General features: G+C 57.0%; 6 protein-coding genes across 6 annotated transcripts; 4 read left to right on the top strand and 2 right to left on the bottom strand.

Moving 5' to 3' along the window:
* Positions 1-627: 627 nt before the first annotated feature.
* C8A04DRAFT_33147 (uncharacterized protein) lies at positions 628-5,636 on the bottom strand (the record flags this gene model as incomplete). The annotated part of the gene is made up of 7 exons (XM_062782346.1): positions 628-730; positions 813-3,135; positions 3,213-4,247; positions 4,302-4,341; positions 4,405-4,657; positions 4,730-5,502; positions 5,634-5,636. The coding sequence occupies 7 exons, from the start codon at positions 5,634-5,636 to the stop codon at positions 628-630; spliced, it is 4,530 nt and encodes a 1,509-aa protein (XP_062632767.1).
* Positions 5,637-7,846: 2,210 nt separating this feature from the next.
* C8A04DRAFT_15910 (PML1-like protein) lies at positions 7,847-8,845 on the bottom strand (the record flags this gene model as incomplete). Its single annotated transcript, XM_062778657.1, has 1 exon — positions 7,847-8,845. One exon carries the CDS (start codon positions 8,843-8,845, stop codon positions 7,847-7,849), a length of 999 nt encoding a protein of 332 aa, XP_062632766.1.
* A 1,162-nt stretch (positions 8,846-10,007) lies between these two features.
* On the top strand, positions 10,008-11,748 carry C8A04DRAFT_15913 (uncharacterized protein; the record flags this gene model as incomplete). Its single annotated transcript, XM_062778659.1, has 3 exons — positions 10,008-10,098; positions 10,196-11,623; positions 11,687-11,748. The coding sequence occupies 3 exons, from the start codon at positions 10,008-10,010 to the stop codon at positions 11,746-11,748; spliced, it is 1,581 nt and encodes a 526-aa protein (XP_062632765.1).
* A 1,173-nt stretch (positions 11,749-12,921) lies between these two features.
* Positions 12,922-14,655, top strand: C8A04DRAFT_15915 (mitochondrial succinyl-CoA:3-ketoacid coenzyme A transferase 1; the record flags this gene model as incomplete). Its single annotated transcript, XM_062778660.1, has 3 exons — positions 12,922-12,981; positions 13,074-14,450; positions 14,524-14,655. 3 exons carry the CDS (start codon positions 12,922-12,924, stop codon positions 14,653-14,655), a joined length of 1,569 nt encoding a protein of 522 aa, XP_062632764.1.
* Positions 14,656-15,322: 667 nt separating this feature from the next.
* C8A04DRAFT_15911 (thioredoxin-like protein) lies at positions 15,323-16,058 on the top strand (the record flags this gene model as incomplete). Its single annotated transcript, XM_062778658.1, has 3 exons — positions 15,323-15,624; positions 15,737-15,782; positions 15,858-16,058. 3 exons carry the CDS (start codon positions 15,323-15,325, stop codon positions 16,056-16,058), a joined length of 549 nt encoding a protein of 182 aa, XP_062632763.1.
* A 321-nt stretch (positions 16,059-16,379) lies between these two features.
* On the top strand, positions 16,380-16,852 carry C8A04DRAFT_33142 (uncharacterized protein; the record flags this gene model as incomplete). Its single annotated transcript, XM_062782345.1, has 2 exons — positions 16,380-16,583; positions 16,682-16,852. The coding sequence occupies 2 exons, from the start codon at positions 16,380-16,382 to the stop codon at positions 16,850-16,852; spliced, it is 375 nt and encodes a 124-aa protein (XP_062632762.1).
* Between the last annotated feature and the right edge of the window lie 95 nt (positions 16,853-16,947).

Below are 16,947 nucleotides of genomic sequence, written 5' to 3'. Positions count from 1 at the left end.
GGGGTTCTTGTTGATGTTGCTGCTGCTGCTGCTGCTGCTGCTGCTGCTGTTGTTGTTGATACGGGCCGTGAGAAGGGTGATAGGCCTGCTGCTGCTGCTGCTGTTGATGCTGCGGCTGGTCAACCCCCTCCATCTCCCCCTCCCAACCACCATTGCCGCGCAAACCCAATTGCGAACCCGAGCCTGATCTGAGTCTCCCTGTGGGGGTCGATGCAGATGCAGAAGCAGATGCGGAACCAAACGGAGAAGGGAACGAAAACCGGTGTGATCTCCCAGCAGGTGATGCCGGTACGCTGTGTGAACCCATCACTGGCGTAGACGGGGCAGTGATATTCAACCCGGGATCTAGCAGCAGTGGGTCTGCTTCTGGCGTTCTCCCGTTTCCGTTTCCCTGATTCGTATCGTGCAACTGACCCGAACCACCCGTCTCATCGTCATGATTCTCATTGCTGGGATTAGTAGTTCCCCTCCTTCCACCCCGCGCAATCCTTACACTTCCCCTGCGCCGCCATGAAAATAGACCTTCATTCCTCCGTCCTTGGGTCTGCCCAGACGCAGATGGAAGTACTGCAGCAGGGCCAACTGTTGTCGGGGGAAAGGATGCACCGACACCTGCTGCGGGGGGAATCAACACCTGTTGGGGGTGTTGGTATTGTGGGTATTGTGGGTGTTGCTGCTGCTGCTGCTGATGTAGGTATTGGTATTGAGGTCGAGGTTGAGGTAGGTGATGCTGTTGATGTTGTTGGGAATAAGGGTACGGATACCCTGACCCTAACCCTAACCCCAACCCTGCGCCAGCCCCTGCGACTAACTCCGACCGCAACCCTAACCCGACCATCTCCTCTTCCATCTCCCCCTCGCCATCAGAAAGCACCGGCTCCAGCCTGGGGTCAGGCTCAGTCATGGTGTAGGATACGACTGGCCGGGAGGTGGAGAGTGGCATGCGTTTCTTGAGGCGCGTGGCGTTGGCTGTTGGGATGCGTTGGGCTCGGATGGGGGAGCGTGAGCCTGAGCCTGAGCCTGGTACGGGGCCTGGGCCTGGACCTGGACCTGGGCTTTGACCTGGAATTGGGCCAGCAGTAGCGGTATTGGTAGTGGTACTGGGGTAGTAATACCGCGCGTCGTCAAACGAGAGCGGTTGCCCTTGCTGTCGTTGCTGCCGTTGAACAGGATACGACTGAAACGGAGGATTACCAGCATTACCAACAACACTATTCCCCCTGATAAACGAAGCCGGAACCGGTCCGTCCCCAGGCGGATACCGCTGATAACTCGGAAAAGTCGGATACGACAACGACATCGGATCCGGCGACCCCGACCAATCCGACGACGACCAGTCTACCCCCGAGGTATTGCTGATGGGTGTGCCGTGTGGATGGTAGACGAATGTGTTCCAGTGCCGGACGACTACCGGTCCACCACCTGTCGCAGGCTGCTGCTGGCCTGGCTGTCCGGGCTGGCCTGAGACGGAGACTGAGGGCCGAGAGGGGAGGAGGTCGTCGGTTGGGATGCCGGAGAAAGAAGGTGGGGGGAAGGGTGAGGCTGTAGCAGTTGCGCGGGGGTTGGGGCCTGGGCTGGAGTTGGTGGAGCGTGGGTATGGGTTTGGAGTTGGGAAGATGTTGGGGGGTTGTTGTGGTTGTGGTTGAGGGGGTGAGAGTCGGTCAGGGGTTTGTGTTTGGGCGTGTTGTTGCTGTGGTCCTGCTGGGAGTTCTTCTGGGACACCTCCCACGGGCGACTGTTTCTTCCTCATCGACCCCCAAGGCGACCACACCCCCAACCCACCAACCCACGACCCTCTCGCTGTGGATGACCCTTTTGCAGTAGACGACCCCCTCGCCGTGGGCGACCCAACACTCCCCAGCCGCGGCGACGAAGCCACGCTCGAGGCCATCTTGATCCGGTTCAGATCCATCTCTGCCTCACTCTGGGTTCTCTCGTGCAGTTCCGGTCGAGCCTCCTCGTCCCTTTGTACCGACAGCCCAAGGGTATCGTCGTACGTCAATCCCAGCCACGGCCCGCTCTTGGAATGTTCCTCCTGCCAACCGCCAGCCCGGAGCCGGACTCTGTGTTTGTGCTGAGATTGCCGCTGCCATTGGACGACGCGGTGATGGGGGAGGTCGCGTTGCCAGTCTTCTACCATCGCTGTGACGTCTTGCTGGGTGTCGTGGGGGTTGCGGTGGTCGGCCAGGCGTGATATCACAGACCCAACCTCGTCGGCATCTGCATTTGTCCCCCCGACATGAACCTGTGTGCCCGTCGTCGACAGCACCATCGTGTCCTGGTCGTCGTCTCGTTCATTCTCCATGTCTTCGCCACCAAACTCGGGGGCTGTCGGCATCACCTGGTTGTCGGGGTACGGGAGAGCTCTTTGTGGCTGCTGTTGTTGCCGAAACCCCGTCTCAAAATCCACCCCTATCGCCAACCCCGGAAACTCCGGCCCGTCCAACGGCGAATCCAACCCGCTCGGCTGACTATCATACGAGTCCGTCTGCGAAGACGCACTCACCCGGTCAAACACTGACGCCGGCTGGACTCTGCCTTTACCTTTGTCTTCATCCAACTCGGTATTATGCCCCTGGGAATCCCTCTCCGCCAACCTCTCAACACACCCCCGAATCTCCCCCAACCTCCTTTCCAACTCCCCCCTGACCTCCCCCACCTCCCGTCGGCGCTTCGCAAACATCTCCCAATTCGCCAACAACTTCTCCCCGTGCACGCCAAACCTTCTATAATCATCCGCCACACCGACCGCCACGGGATCCTCCCTCATCCTGCGGCTCGCCTCATCATACGCCCTGCTCCAGAGGGTGATCGCATTCTTGAGCCAGAAGAGAATCTGTTTCTTTTCGCGGAGCCAGTCGATGAAATAGGCGCGGGTTACGTTGTGCATGCTGAGGAGGTCCAGGTATTCGGTACCGGCGGAGGTACCAGCTGCGCCGGCGGTGGTGGCTGTGGGAGCAGGGCGCTCGAAGCTGGAGGTGAGGGAGGTGGAGGCTGGGGAGGGGGGCTGGCTGCTGTCGGCGCGGTCGAGGAGGGAGGTGCGTTTGAGGATTTTGAGGGTGTTGTTGAGGGTTGTGGTGCCGAGGGCGGCGTCGCGGGTTTTGATGGGGGTTGCTTTGTCCAGGCCGGGGAGGCCTATCTGTGTCTTAGTACGTAGCCTGAATGTAAGAGGGGGAGGAAGAAAAAAGGGGTAAAAGAAAAGAGAAAAATACCAAAAACCACCATCTCAACCGGCACCATCCCCCCAAAAAACACCAACAAACACATCAAATTCAGCGCCGCATGCTCCCCCCTCTCCTCCAGTCCCTTCCTCAACATCCGATACGGCTCCAGCGCCCTGGCCCCCGGTTTCCGCCGATACATCCTCACAAACCCAGCCAACGGCTCCCCCGTATGCGCCACATGCTGCGCAGCAAACTGCACCATCAGCGGTAGTCTCCCCATCAACTCCACCAGTTCCCTCACCAGCTCCTTCTCGGCGTCACTCCACGGTCTCCGACGCGGGGCAGCGATTTCAAGGAATAACTGCTGCGCTTCGGCCGCGGGGAGGAGTCCGAGTTCGAGAACGGATGGGTTGCCCAGGAAGCGCTGGTCGCCTTTGACGGCGCGTTCGGTGGAGGTGTAGAGGAGGCTGGTGTTGGGGGGTGCGTCGTCGGGGATGAAGTCGGCGAGCCCGGGGGTGTCGAAGTGGATGTCGTCGAGGACGAGAAGCCAGTGGGGGTGGGTGTTGAGCCAGCGGCGGACGGCGTGGACTAGGGGGGGGGTGTCGCGGGTGCTGCTTCTGCTTCCACTTTTTTTGGTGTCGGAAGAACTGGAACTCCCGTTCTTTTCTTGGACAGGGACAGAGGTATCGATGCCAACGCCTTTGGCAACCCACCCAAACCAGGTCTCCAACTCCCGTCGTGACCCAGCCGGCACCCAGAAGACGCCCCCCTTGTAGTGCTCGCGGTAGCGGAATACATATTCTCGCGCGAGGTGGGTTTTGCCGCCGCCGGTGAGGCATTGGATCAGCACGGCGGCGGTGCCGTGGGCGCGTCGGCGGGGGTCGGTCAGGAGGGTGTGCAGTTGGTGTAGTTCGGCGGTGCGGCCGACTGTGTAGTCGTTGGGGCGGATTGTCGTGGGGTGGATGAAGGGGGGGTCGTTGCTGGGGTTACTCGGTGTTGGGTTATTGCTGCGTGGTAGGGGGGTGGTGGTTGAGGTTGGGGACTGGAGGATTGGGCGGGTTGGGTCGAGGGGGTCGGTTTGAACTATACACCGTTAGCTTTGTTGATCTTTTATTCGGGTGTGTACTTCTATCATACCAAAGGCCAGTTGCTCGGGAGGATCCAGCCCGGCAGCGCGCTACAAGTAGTCAGCATCAACATACAACCACATCCACATCTTACAAAGGAAAAGGGGGAATACATATTCAGCAGCCACCCGTTCCAACCCCTCCCTCTGAATTATCCTTCTTCGATCCTCATCCTCATGCGCCCACCGCACCAGAATCGTTGACGGCGCATCCCCCACCCACTTGCGCATCGCCGTCGACAGCGTGCCATACCCGGACGCGGACACGCTATCAAACTTGCACATGCCCGAGTGCGTCGCCTCGATGCCGTACCGGAAGACGCCGGGCAACTGGGGGGCGGCGGATTGCCGTTTGACTATTAGGGCTCTGATATAGTTATTAGCTCAGGTCTCAATATTATGTCATGAATCGTTGGATAGGTAGACAGGGAGGAAATACTTGGTAACCCCCAAATCAGTCTTCCAATTCTCCCACACCATATGCATCTCAAACCGCTGATAAACCTCCAAAAACCGATCCGAAATCTCCCCCAACACCTCCCCCCCGGGCACCAACGTCCCCAGCAACACACTCTCCGAATCAAACACCCGCCGCGGCAACACCGTGCCCAGCCCACCCCTCACCCACCGCCCCAGCGTCGCCAAATCGGACCCGTCGTGGGGGGTGCCCAGGAAGATCATGGCGTAGGTTGAGATGAAAATGGAGCGGTACTCGGCCATGCGTGCGGTGAGGACTTCGTGGGAGTAGAGGAGGGCGCGTTTGGCGAGGACACCGCCGAGGCTGTGGGCGACCCAGATTAGCGGGAGGCGGGCGGTGTTTTGGGATTGGCGGTGGGAGGTGAGTTGGGCGATGAGGGTGTGGGCGTGTTGGTGGATGGGGTCGGTGCTGGGGTTTTTGGGTTTTGGTTTCCCTGAACCTGTTCTGTTATCATCACCATCATTCCCCGTGGCAGTGGACGTCGTCGGCTTCGGCTTCTCCCAGAACCAGGAAAACACCTCGGCGTTGTAGCCATAGGTGAGGATATTCACGGGCAGGTTGTCGCCGAGGGACGCTGGGAGCAGGTCGGTGGGCCAGAAGACGTCATTGCTGGTTGCTTTCCAGGTGCGACCGGGGTTGCCGCCGAGGCCGTGGATGAAGAGAATGTCGGCTTGGGCTTTCGGGTGGTGGTAGACTGTTGTGATGCCGTGTTGGGAGGGTTCTCGGCGGGTGGCCTGGGCTGTTAGTCTTATTCTTGGTTACGGCACTTTGGCAACGGCTGTTGGCGGGAACTTGAACGGCCCGGGCCGCGCTGTACGACCAACAAACCCTTTGAGAGAATAGGAGTTAAGGAATCACGACCTACCATATTGTCTAATCTGCTAGCTGCAGGCGGCCGTGGAAAGAAACGAAAATTCGTCGTGAACCATTCCCGAATCCAGACGTCGACGTCCCCTTTGTGCTTCGTTCTGCCGTGCGTGTCGTAACTCTGGCTACCGAGCGCAATCCTCTTATACACCCAGCGCGCTCAACTCAGCCGCAATAACCGATCACCAACTCTCTCGCAAAAAAGGAAACTAGAAATCGCCAATAAACGAACCAAAAAACCGATGTGTAGGTATGTACGACCTGAGCCGTCCTCTTTTTCTCTCCTTTTCCTCTCCCACACTTGAAAATCGAGGCGCCAGGCTGGGTTTTGACTGACCTGTCGACGTACGACAGACAGACAACCCCTGCTGATCTACCCGTCCAGCCCTCCCAGTCCTAGTTCCGCGCCGTAATCCAGGGCTACTTAGTGTCCAGGAAGGAGGGTACAGAATGTACAATAATAGGTGTGTACCTATGTAGACTACATACTATGAGCAGGAATGTACTGTACTGTACCTATCACTTTTCTACCGAGACAGCCGCACCGCCTGCGGGCCGTTTAGCAATCTGCAGGACGGAGGCAACGCTGCGGCAGTGGATGGGATGAGGACAACAGGGGAGCAGCGGCGAATGACAGATACAGGGAAAGACAGGGAAAGACAGGGAAAGACAGGGAGAGACAGGGAGAGACAGGCAGAATGACAGGCAGAGAGAAACAGAGCAACAGCCAAAGAGAATCAGTGACCAGAGCCTCGTCACGCGCGTGCGGCGCATGGAAAGTCAAAAGCCGTTCACCTGAGCTTGGCCTGGTCTGGCCGACTTCCCCCCTCCAAATGGTCAGATTCGGGCGTACCGTACCTTTTACCCCTCGTCTTTTTCCCCGGGAGGGTTGCATTTGTTTGTCTCAAATGCCGGGCACACTCCCGTCAAGAGACCAAACCACACACACCAATAACTCATAACTCGGCCGCCGAGTGGATGGTGTGTGGCAGGGGGCTGTCAGATTCCCCAGAATCGCCCCCCTTCCTAGTGTAGTGTCCGATCTGAGAAAGGAAAGGAAAAGAAAGCCACCCGTTGGTCGCCCGGCTCACGCTCACCGGGAATGGACGGCGCGGGACGCGGCTGCAAAAGGGGGGCGGAGCCCACGCCATCCAAGGCTCCTTGCAGGTTGCAGCTTTTAGACTCGGTAGGGGATGGACACCGAACGCCCGGGTTTTTTATAAAGGACTGTGGTACAAATCGAGTAGGCATTCGAAAGCAGTTCCAGGGCTCGATTCCGGTTCGCAGGGCGGAAGAGGCGGGGGCGCAGTGGGGCCGCTATCACTGGCCGGTTTCGAGGGATCGTCCGAATCGCCGCAGGCACATGGCATGACGGTTGCGACAAGCTTCACTGCCTCGCACCGCACGCGCAAGTCAAGAGTCCTATCAACCTGATGAGAGGGACCGGAAGGAAGAAAACAAAAAAAAACCAAAGAGGCAGCCGGATACCACAATGCTGAGACTACATTTACTCCCATCACTTTCCACATCCACGCAAGTGCAAATGCTACTCTCATTGCTGCGATGCTGCCCTGCTGAATCTGCTGAGCTCTGTCTCAGTCTGTTACGGACCCCCCAGAGTGGGTTTACAGACATCACTTGATCAAATAACTTCCCACCTCCAACTCAAAATCTTGTCAGCGCCCTCAAGCGTGACTTATCGAACCCTCCCTCGGACGCAACCCAACCAACCCAACTTGCGAACATGAGGTAGCATTTTCGGATGATCGCCGGGGTTAAGTCTCGGTAGTTTTCCCGGAGGATAGATCTGGGAATGGTTGCACCCACCCGCAAAATGGGCAGGCGATCTGGGAAAGCGCGCCTGGAGGCCCGGAGGCTTTTCAGTCGTGGAGGCTTTTCGGGGTTGAACGGGCTCGCGGCCGGGCCGAGCCGGTCGAAAGGGGGCGTTTGCTTTGTCCGGTGACGTCGGTTTAATCCAGCGAGGCGGTTTGTGCAAGTCGATCTAGTAACCGTTGCGCAAACTCAGCCAGAGCCTCCGGGGGACGCAAGGGACGGGAGGTGACCACATGAATAAATAGTACGCAGTGTCACCTTTCGAATCCAATGACTCGCTAGTTGGCCAACCTCGGCACGGCTACAAGACCGCGATCGCTTGGTATCCCCGTGATGGTTGGGGAAATGATAGTATTATTGTTGGTCTTTGTACTCCGCTCATTCCTTAGGAGGTAACATGAGGACATACTCCCGCGTGCTGGAGCCAAACTGGACCATATCCTTGTTTCGCAGCTCCAAATACCGACTATTCGGTACCTTGTCGCCGTTGAGCATCGTGCCATTCGCGCTCTCCAGATCGATCAAGTACGGCTTCACCCGCCCGATCTTGTCGCCAAACTCGTTTCGCTTCTCCGTATATCGGAACTGTATGACCGCGTGCTGCTTGCTGATGCTCGGGTGTTCTGCTGGAAGATCCACGATCGAGAATTCTCTGCCAACGAGCCAGCAGCTCCGCGTGCCTAGCTCAATCGTGTCCACGATGTCCTGGTCTTTGAACACAAACAGTTTCCATGCGTCGCGTGGCGGCGGTTTCCTGGCTTCTGGCGGCTCGTGGTATTTAAGTGTGATGGTTGTCCCGTCGGCTTGCGTAACCGAGTTGGAGGCCGCCGCGAGCAACCCGGAGTTTCCAAAGTTGGGTTTCTCTATCGGCTTCTCGGGTTCCTCGCCTTTGCTAATGGCAAAGGAGTCGTCCTGGGACGGGAGTGGGCCAGATCGTTTGATGAGGCTCTGCCCAGGTTCAGATCGAGGAGGTCGCTCAGCGTTGCGGCCTGATTCTAGCTGTGGGCGTCTGCTATCCGGGCTTCGACGGCTCCGGCGTTCCTTTCTCTCGGAGTCGTCTTCACGATGCCGTCGTTCGCGGTTTCGGTCACGGTCGCGGTCCCGATCACGATCTCCCCCCTTCTCTCTGTCCCGTGCCCGGTCCCTCCTCCTTTCCCGCTCTCGCGATCGAGACCGCCGATCTCTCGAATCCGGTGTTCTGGAGCGTCGTCGTCGTTGCCCTCGGTCCCGCGACCGCGACCGCGACCGATTGCTGCGTCTCCCAGAACCGTCGTCCCGATATCGCTTCCTCCGCTCGTCACCGACCTCGTCGCCCCCATCGTCATATTTCCTGCGGCGCGACGTTTCATCGTCGTTTCTTGCCGCCGTATCGCTCATGTTGGTGGTTTCCCGCTCGGTCCCTCCTTTGCGTTTCGCCGTTTGATTTCCCGGCGATCTGTTTGGCTGGAATTCCGGTTTGTATGTACACAATCGGTGACGGATTGGGTTGCCGGGTCCGTGGCCACAGCGTGACTCGGAGTAACGGCGTTGCCGACTGGCGCGGACCGTCGTCAATGAAAAACAACAAAAAAGAGGCTGAGCGCCCGAATAATGCCTGCCGGAAGGTGCCTCTAACGGACAACGGAATGGGGCGAGTTGCTTTTCTCAGCTCTGGGAAGTGGGGCGCGCGGGTCGAGCGGGTGCACGCGACAATAACACGAATGGGCAAAAAGCCTTGCCTGCACTGTGGGGCGGTTTGGCTGCCTGGCACTGGCCCCTGGCCTCCCAGGTGGTCAGTGGGGGCGATGCTGATGTCGCCCATTGTGCAGTGCTGGTGGATGCCGAACAGGCGAGAATGGGCGGCCAAATGGCCCCTGTTACATAATCTCTCGCCCTGCGCAGCGCATCGCTGTCTCGGGGGTCGTTTGGTGACCGCCCGGTCATCCTTGGGCCTTGTTCCCGCTATTGTTCCTTCCAACAACGAACTCGCCTTCCCTTCATTACCTCCTAAATCACCTCACGTCCATCCCATCGTGAGCTTGGCGGATCCATCTTCCTTTCCCTTCCCGTGGCCAAGGCTCCTCAACATTTCACACTCGTCAGGCACTCCATCGGACTCTTTCACCTAGATCCCGCCCAAATCCTCTGTCTGCCCTTACACCCCGCCCGAACGCCCCAACAATCGTCAAAGCTCCCGGCCTCGCTCCATTCCCCCCCGAAGCACGCAACTTGCCCATCCCAACGGTACCAACACCGACGATTGCCTCGTGACCGGCTACACGAGGACCGCCCTAGCACCACCATAGCACCTGCAGTTTGATCCCCCAGGGGCTCCCAAACCACGCCCCCTTCCCTTCGCCGTCTTACCCGGTGGCGCTGGGATCTCGTACCCGATCCGCCCACATAAGCCGGCACGATTCCCCCAACAACACGCAAGCGGAAAGCCGCTGAGGCGACGATATCCTCCTCTACCGTCACCGCTCCTAACAAGAGGATACTCGCATCAGCCGGCCCCGAGACGGCCCCGCCGACCCCTCTGACCGCCGGATCCAACGGCAACATGGATACCGACGACGACTTCATGTCCAACCTCTCCAGCGAGGACGATATGCTTCCCGATGATAGTGACAACGATGTTTCTGGAGACGAAGGTTTGTCCTACCCGCCCTACCGGATACCTTGCACTCGCATCTCCTTTGTCCCCTTTCATGGGTAGCAGCGCTGACTGGTCCATTTCCCCTTAACTAGACTTTGGCTTCGATGACGAACCCGACGTTTACATCGACTCGCAGAAGGATATCGGGCAGAGGAAGAAAACACCATTCGACGTCTCGTACAAAGTCTTCCAGCCACAAGATGTGCAGAAGCAGCAAGACGAACTCATCGACGAGGTCAACATGATCCTGACTATTGCGAAGGAGGAGGCCGCGATCCTCCTCCGATATTTCAGGTGGAACAAAGAACGGCTCATTGAGCAGTACATGGACCGCCCCAGTCAAGTACTGGAGGCTGCCGGACTTGCTCAGACCACAGCAGGGCCACCCAAGCTACGAACGATCCCGGGCTTCACTTGCGATATCTGCTGCGAGGATGAGCCAGGGCTCCAGTCGTTTGCGCTGAAATGTGGGCACCGGTATTGTGTGGACTGCTACCATCAATACCTCTCGCAAAAAATTAAGGGCGAAGGCGAGGCAGCACGCATTCAGTGCCCCGCTGAAGGCTGCACTCTGATCATCGATGCGCGATCACTAGACCTCCTTGTCACCTCCGAGCTGACGGAGCGGTACCACGAGCTGCTCCACCGGACATACGTGGAAGACAAGGAGACGCTCAAGTGGTGTCCGGCTCCAGATTGCCAGAACGCCGTCGAATGCAGGGTCAAGAAGAAGGATCTTGACCAAGTGGTGCCCACGGTGGCCTGCCTTTGCGGGTACAGGTTCTGTTTTGGTTGTATATTGAACGACCATCAGCCAGCCCCGTGTCAGCTCGTCAAGAAGTGGCTCAAGAAGTGCGCCGACGATTCCGAGACTGCGAACTGGATCTCTGCCAACACCAAAGAATGCCCGAAGTGTAACAGCACTATCGAGAAGAATGGTGGATGCAACCACATGACTTGCCGCAAGTGCAAGCACGAGTTCTGCTGGATGTGCATGGGTCTGTGGTCGGAACACGGCACGAGCTGGTACAACTGCAACCGATTTGAAGAGAAGAGCGGCACAGATGCGAGGGATGCGCAGGCGAAGTCGCGGGTCTCGTTGGAGCGGTACCTGCACTACTACAATCGATACGCGAACCACGAACAGTCAGCACGGCTCGACAAGGATATTTACCACAAGACGGAGAAGAAGATGGTTCTGCTGCAAAAGGAATCGGGCATGTCCTGGATCGAGGTCCAGTACTTGAACTCGGCCTCTCAAGCGCTCCAGATGTGCCGCCAAACCCTGATGTGGACCTACGCCTTTGCCTTCTACCTGAAGCGTAACAATCTGACGGAGATCTTTGAGGACAACCAAAAAGATCTAGAGATGGCTGTTGAGGCGCTATCCGAAATGTTCGAAAAGCCGATTGCCGAGCTCGCCGACCCAAAACTCAAAGTCGAAATCATGGACAAGACCTCGTACTGTAACAAGCGGAGGGTCATTCTGCTCGATGATACCGCTCAAAACCTCGCAGACGGTACGTCATCTGCCCCTCTCCCCTTTCTTTCTCCCGGCAACTTCGAAAGCTAACTAGATCCAGGCGCTTGGTCCTTCAACATCGAATTCATGAACTCAACATCGAACAGCGGCCCGAGCACTTGAGAGTCAAAGACTGGGAACGCTACTTACATATCAAATCACAAGGAACAAATTTTGGGATTCAGGCTGGGACATGATACAGCATCAGACTTTTGCTAGACCGTCGTCTCCTTTTTTTGCGTGCACATGTACATACATACATACACAGGTAGATGGGAACGGTCAAGGGACAGGGATGGATCTTGGGGGTTTTCACATGCACCTTCCCGACATACGCTTGCTTTAAGCGCTTTTCACGAATATGCAACCAGCTTCTCAACTATCAGAAACAGACACTCAACTTGAGGTTGCCCGTTTGTTCCGTCCCCTCGCAAATGATTAGTCGTCAAACAAACAACCAGACCCGAAGCAACATGTGAAGCGGAACCCGTGACACCCACCGACTCGGCCCAAGGCCGTCTTTTGTCACTCAGGTCCTTGTTGTTCCGCACTGGAAAGGCGGCACGTGGGACAATTGTTTTGCCCCCCCTGTTCTCCTTGGCCCCCTTGTCTGCTCCGCCGTTTTCCGCCCGCAGCGTTTAACCCCGCAAAAAAGCGAGCAACCCTCCCCCAAGGTTCACGTTCCAAGCAGTCCATGGGTCAATTCTCACCCGCGCTGCCGAGCACCTGTTCCGAAGATGGGAGCAGGGCGGGGAAGTTTTCCCCGGGACAAGCCAGGACCCAGGCCGGCACTGCCGTCGGCCATTCGCGGGATAGTGGGATGGGGAGATTCTCAAGCAGTCAATCAATCAATCCCGGCATTGGACCCTCAGCACAACCGCAACCGAGTACGGCTTTCGCTACGTTTGCTAGACTTGCCGCGTTCGTACTTTGTAGCGAACCGCGGATGGACGGGGATTGACGTGGGGCTGGGAACTTATTAATTAGAAGGTATGGCAGGCGCGATGGGTTTGAGGACCCCGCGATACCTTCTTTTGGATTTGAGGTTTTAGTTTCTTTTTTTTCACTTTACTCCCACCCTGCTAAGCTGCTCGATGTTTTGACATTGGACTGTGGCGTTTCCTTGTCGGCGTCACCTTTCCGTTCTCCGTTTCAGTACCTCGGCCAACAGCAAGCGGTTCTTGATTTAGCTGCCGCGTGATTCTCTGAGTTGTCGCTTTTCGCATTGCGTAACTGTCTCCGATCCGAAACCCAGTACGAGCTTCCTGATTCCCGAACCTGCCGTCCACCTTCAAGATGCCCTCGACGGCAATGTGCATGCGGACCCTACGGGCGTACGCCAAATATGGTCAGAATGTGAGCGAGAGCGGACTTGGATCTGGACCAGGGGTTTCCAGCCCTGCCTCTGAGGTCGCCGACCGGGAGCTAACAGTGTTTGGTAACGACAGCATGGCGCTCTCTTTGCGCGGGCGTTTTCCGCCACGGCTTTCCGCGGCGCCATCAACAAAGTCTACCCCTCGGCCGAGGAAGCGATCAAGGACTTGAAGCCCAACTCGACGCTCTTGTGCGGCGGCTTCGGCCTGTGCGGTGTTCCGGACACGCTAATCGACGAGGTGCTCAAGAGGCCTGACCTCAAGGGCCTCACGGCGGTGTCCAACAATGCCGGCACCGACAACAGCGGTCTCGGCAAGCTGCTGCGCACGAAGCAGATCTCGAAGATGATTGCTTCCTACATTGGCGAGAACAAGACGTTTGAGACGATGTACTTGACCGGCGAGGTCGAGCTGGAGCTGTGTCCCCAGGGCACGCTGGCTGAGCGATGTGCGGCTGGTGGGAAGGGTATTCCTGCTTTTTACACCCCCGCTGCGTTTGGTACGGTCGTACAAACGGGAGAGTTGCCGAAACGCAACAAGCCGGACGGTACCCCGGACGAGTTTTCGTACCCCAAGGATGTCAAGGTGTTCAATGGCAAGAGCTACTTGCTGGAAGACTCGATCACGGGCGACGTTGCGTTCGTCAAGGCGTACAAGGCCGACCGTCTCGGCAACTGCCAGTTCCGCCTGGCTGCCAACAACTTCAATGGCGCCATGGGCCGCAACGCCAAGCTGACCATCGTCGAGGCCGAGCACATTGTCGAGCCTGGCGAGATCCCGCCCGAGGCTGTCCACCTCCCCGGCATCTACGTGAAGCGCGTGATCCAAAGCACAGCGGAGAAGAATATCGAGAAGTTCACCTGGAGCCAGGACCCCGACGCCCCTGAGGACCCCAAGGCGTCCACCGCCCTAGGCACCGGCGGCACCAAGGCCAAGCGCGAACTCATCGTCCGTCGCGCCGCTAAAGAATTCCAAAACGGCATGTACGCCAACCTCGGCATCGGGATGCCCATGCTCGCGCCGGGTTTCGTCGACAAGGACGTCGAAGTGACGCTGCAAAGCGAGAACGGCATCCTCGGGCTGGGGCCCTACCCACTCAAGGGGAAAGAAGACGCCGACCTAATCAACGCCGGCAAGGAAACCGTCACGCTCCGGCCCGGCGCCTCCGTCTTCGGGTCCGAGGAGAGCTTCGGCATGATTCGCAGCGGCCGCATCAACTTGACCATTCTCGGCGCTATGCAGGTCAGCGCTACGGGCGATCTGGCGAACTGGATGCTGCCGGGGAAGGTCAAGGGGTTTGGCGGCGCCATGGATCTGGTCAGCAATCCGAGCGAGACAAAGGTGGTGGTCACGATGGAGCATACCGACAAGAAGGGGAATCCCAAGATTGTGAAGCAGTGCGCGTTCCCGCTGACTGGGAGGGCATGTGTGTCCAGGATTATCACGGAATTGGTAGGTTTCCCATCAAACGTCGTTAGTCCGCTTTTGTAAAGGGAGAAGTTACTAATCGCGTGTGGAAAAATAGGGTGTCTTTGATGTCGACTTTGCGAAGGGCCTGACGCTGATTGAAATTGCTGATGGTGTTACTGTGGACGAGATCAAGTCCAAAACGGAAGCTCCCTTCCATGTGGCGGAAGACCTGAAGCCTATGCTATAAGAATGGGAGCAGTGTGGGGGTTGAGTTGTCTAGTTTCTGGTTCCACTAAATATTGCAAATACCTTGGCTACTTGGTTTTTCGTACAGAATGCACACCGGCGTATTCACATGTGTTAGATGTGTCAATATATCTGCGGTGTGAAAAAGAAAATAGTTTTAAATATACCACATCAAGTTCACCAATGCGTTGAGGAAGTTTGCGAATTGCTGTGTAATTAACTCAAGTAGTTCAAATTCAACATTATCAAAGGACTTTGTGCATTTGCTTCCTATTCATAGTACCCAGGCGGTGTTTTTACAATTCATAATAAGTTTGATATTATTATAACTTTGAGACTAATTCGACTTTTCTAGGGGATTGCCAAATACAAACACGGAACTCCATTTGTTGTCTTCTTGTTAACGCTTTCGAGGTAACTTGGTACATCTAACCCTAACCCCGCCGTGTGTTACCCCTGCCATTCGTGATGTCACCTCATCGGAGCTTTCAATTCAACGGAGCTCCGGCCTCCGATTGCGCTTTCCCCAGCGCCATATCCCGCCGATAGTCAACTCAATTCACCGACAGAACCGGGCCTCACATATACATTTCCACTACCAACACCCAATTGACCCTACCCAATCGATTCCCAACACAAAAAACCGTCAAGACAACAACCCGCCCACCATGTTCCGCTCAACCCTCCGACCCCTCACCTCCGTGGCATCAGCCACCTCCCGCCGTGCCCCCGTCACCCGCCTCTCCTCCGCCGCCGCCTTCCACACCACCCGCCCCATGTTCATCAAGCCCGGCGACCCGCTCCCCGACACCGATGCGCTGATGGAAAAGACCCCCGGGCAGCGGGTCAACCTGGCCGAGGAAGCGGAACGGGTGAACAAGATGCTGCTGATTGGGGTTCCCGCGGCGTTTTCGCCGGCGTGTTCGGCTACGCATGTGCCGGGGTATGCGCAGCATCCGAAGACGAAGGAGTTTGATGTGGTGGGGGTTGTTTCAGTTAATGATGTTTTTGTGTGAGTTATGGCATGACTACTAGGGAATGAGAGTTTGTGATCTGAGACTGATGGGGATTGGGGGTGATAGGATGAAGGCGTGGGGTGACGCGTTGGATCCGGCTGGGGATCAAGGGGTGAGTAATTGCTTTGATCTGTATATTTGTTCCCTCTGAGGAGGAGGAGCAACACTTGCTAACGGCTGTGCTTAGATCCGCTTCTTCGCCGACCCGACGGGGCAGTTCACCAAGGCACTCGACCTAGCGTTTGATGGGTCGGCCATCTTTGGTGGTGACCGATCCAAGCGCTACGCTATTGTTGTCGAGAACGGCAAGGTCAAGTCGGTTGCTGTCGAGCCCGACAACACCGGGACTAGCGTCTCGCTGGCCGAGAACGTTTTGGGCTCTGTCTGAATATCTAGTGGCTAGGGACCGACGTGGGTGTGAAGAAGGGAAAAAAAAGGTATCGCATAGCAGGCCAACGTTTGCGTGTTAAGTCTTCAGCTTATTCTTGAGGGTGGGCTTTGTGATTCAAGCATCTAGTATATGAAGGAAGAAAATTCACAGTCCGAAAGCTCCCTCAGCACCACGCATGAGGTTGTCCGGCCGAGTTTTGGCCAGTGATTGTCATGAGTGTAGTTCCTAACCCTAACCCTCAACACTGAACTTCGGAAAACGCAACGCATCCAACCAGCAGAACGGTTGCATCCTTCCAGATACATCACCCTTGCAACAATGGCATCCCGCGCCATATGGTATGAGCTCGCGGCCAAACAAGCAGCCCGCAACACACTTTTTCTCCGCTGCGACATAACAACAGGAGCGCCTACAAGTCGCCAAGGTATCATCGCCATCACCGAACCCGCTATCAAGATTTCCGTCGCGGCCCCCGCGCGGGAACGCAGAGCAAACCACGCTGTGGTCAAGGTTTTGGCCGAGGTTGGTAACGCCTGTTGAGTTATATGTCCCTCACCCCCTACCGCCTGTCCGCTTTATTCAGGTCGTTTCCTTGCCCTACCCATTCTCACCTTCGCTAGGCTCTCAACCTGCGAGAGTCCAACGTGCAGATCATCCGGGGGATCAAGTCGCGCGTCAAGACCTTTACGGCCCAAGGATGGTGGATTGATGAGCCTGGCGAGGATAGATGCTTACGACGGGTTCTTGAGTACCTAGAGGAGGCTCGGCTTAATGGTGGGCGGAGGCGTTAGGTAGTCTTTGCGCTGGGGGTTGCCAGTATGATGGTGACGACTTGGCTGCATCCTCGGAGTTGCCCAAGGAAATAAGATCCTAAGCAGGCAATGTA

Source organism: Dichotomopilus funicola (assembly GCF_033296635.1).
Source record: "Dichotomopilus funicola strain CBS 141.50 unplaced genomic scaffold C8A04scaffold_113, whole genome shotgun sequence".
In the NCBI taxonomy this organism is placed as follows: domain Eukaryota; kingdom Fungi; phylum Ascomycota; class Sordariomycetes; order Sordariales; family Chaetomiaceae; genus Dichotomopilus; species Dichotomopilus funicola.
The sequence above is the reverse complement of the archived record's forward strand: the minus strand, read 5'-3'. Positions and strand labels throughout refer to the sequence as shown.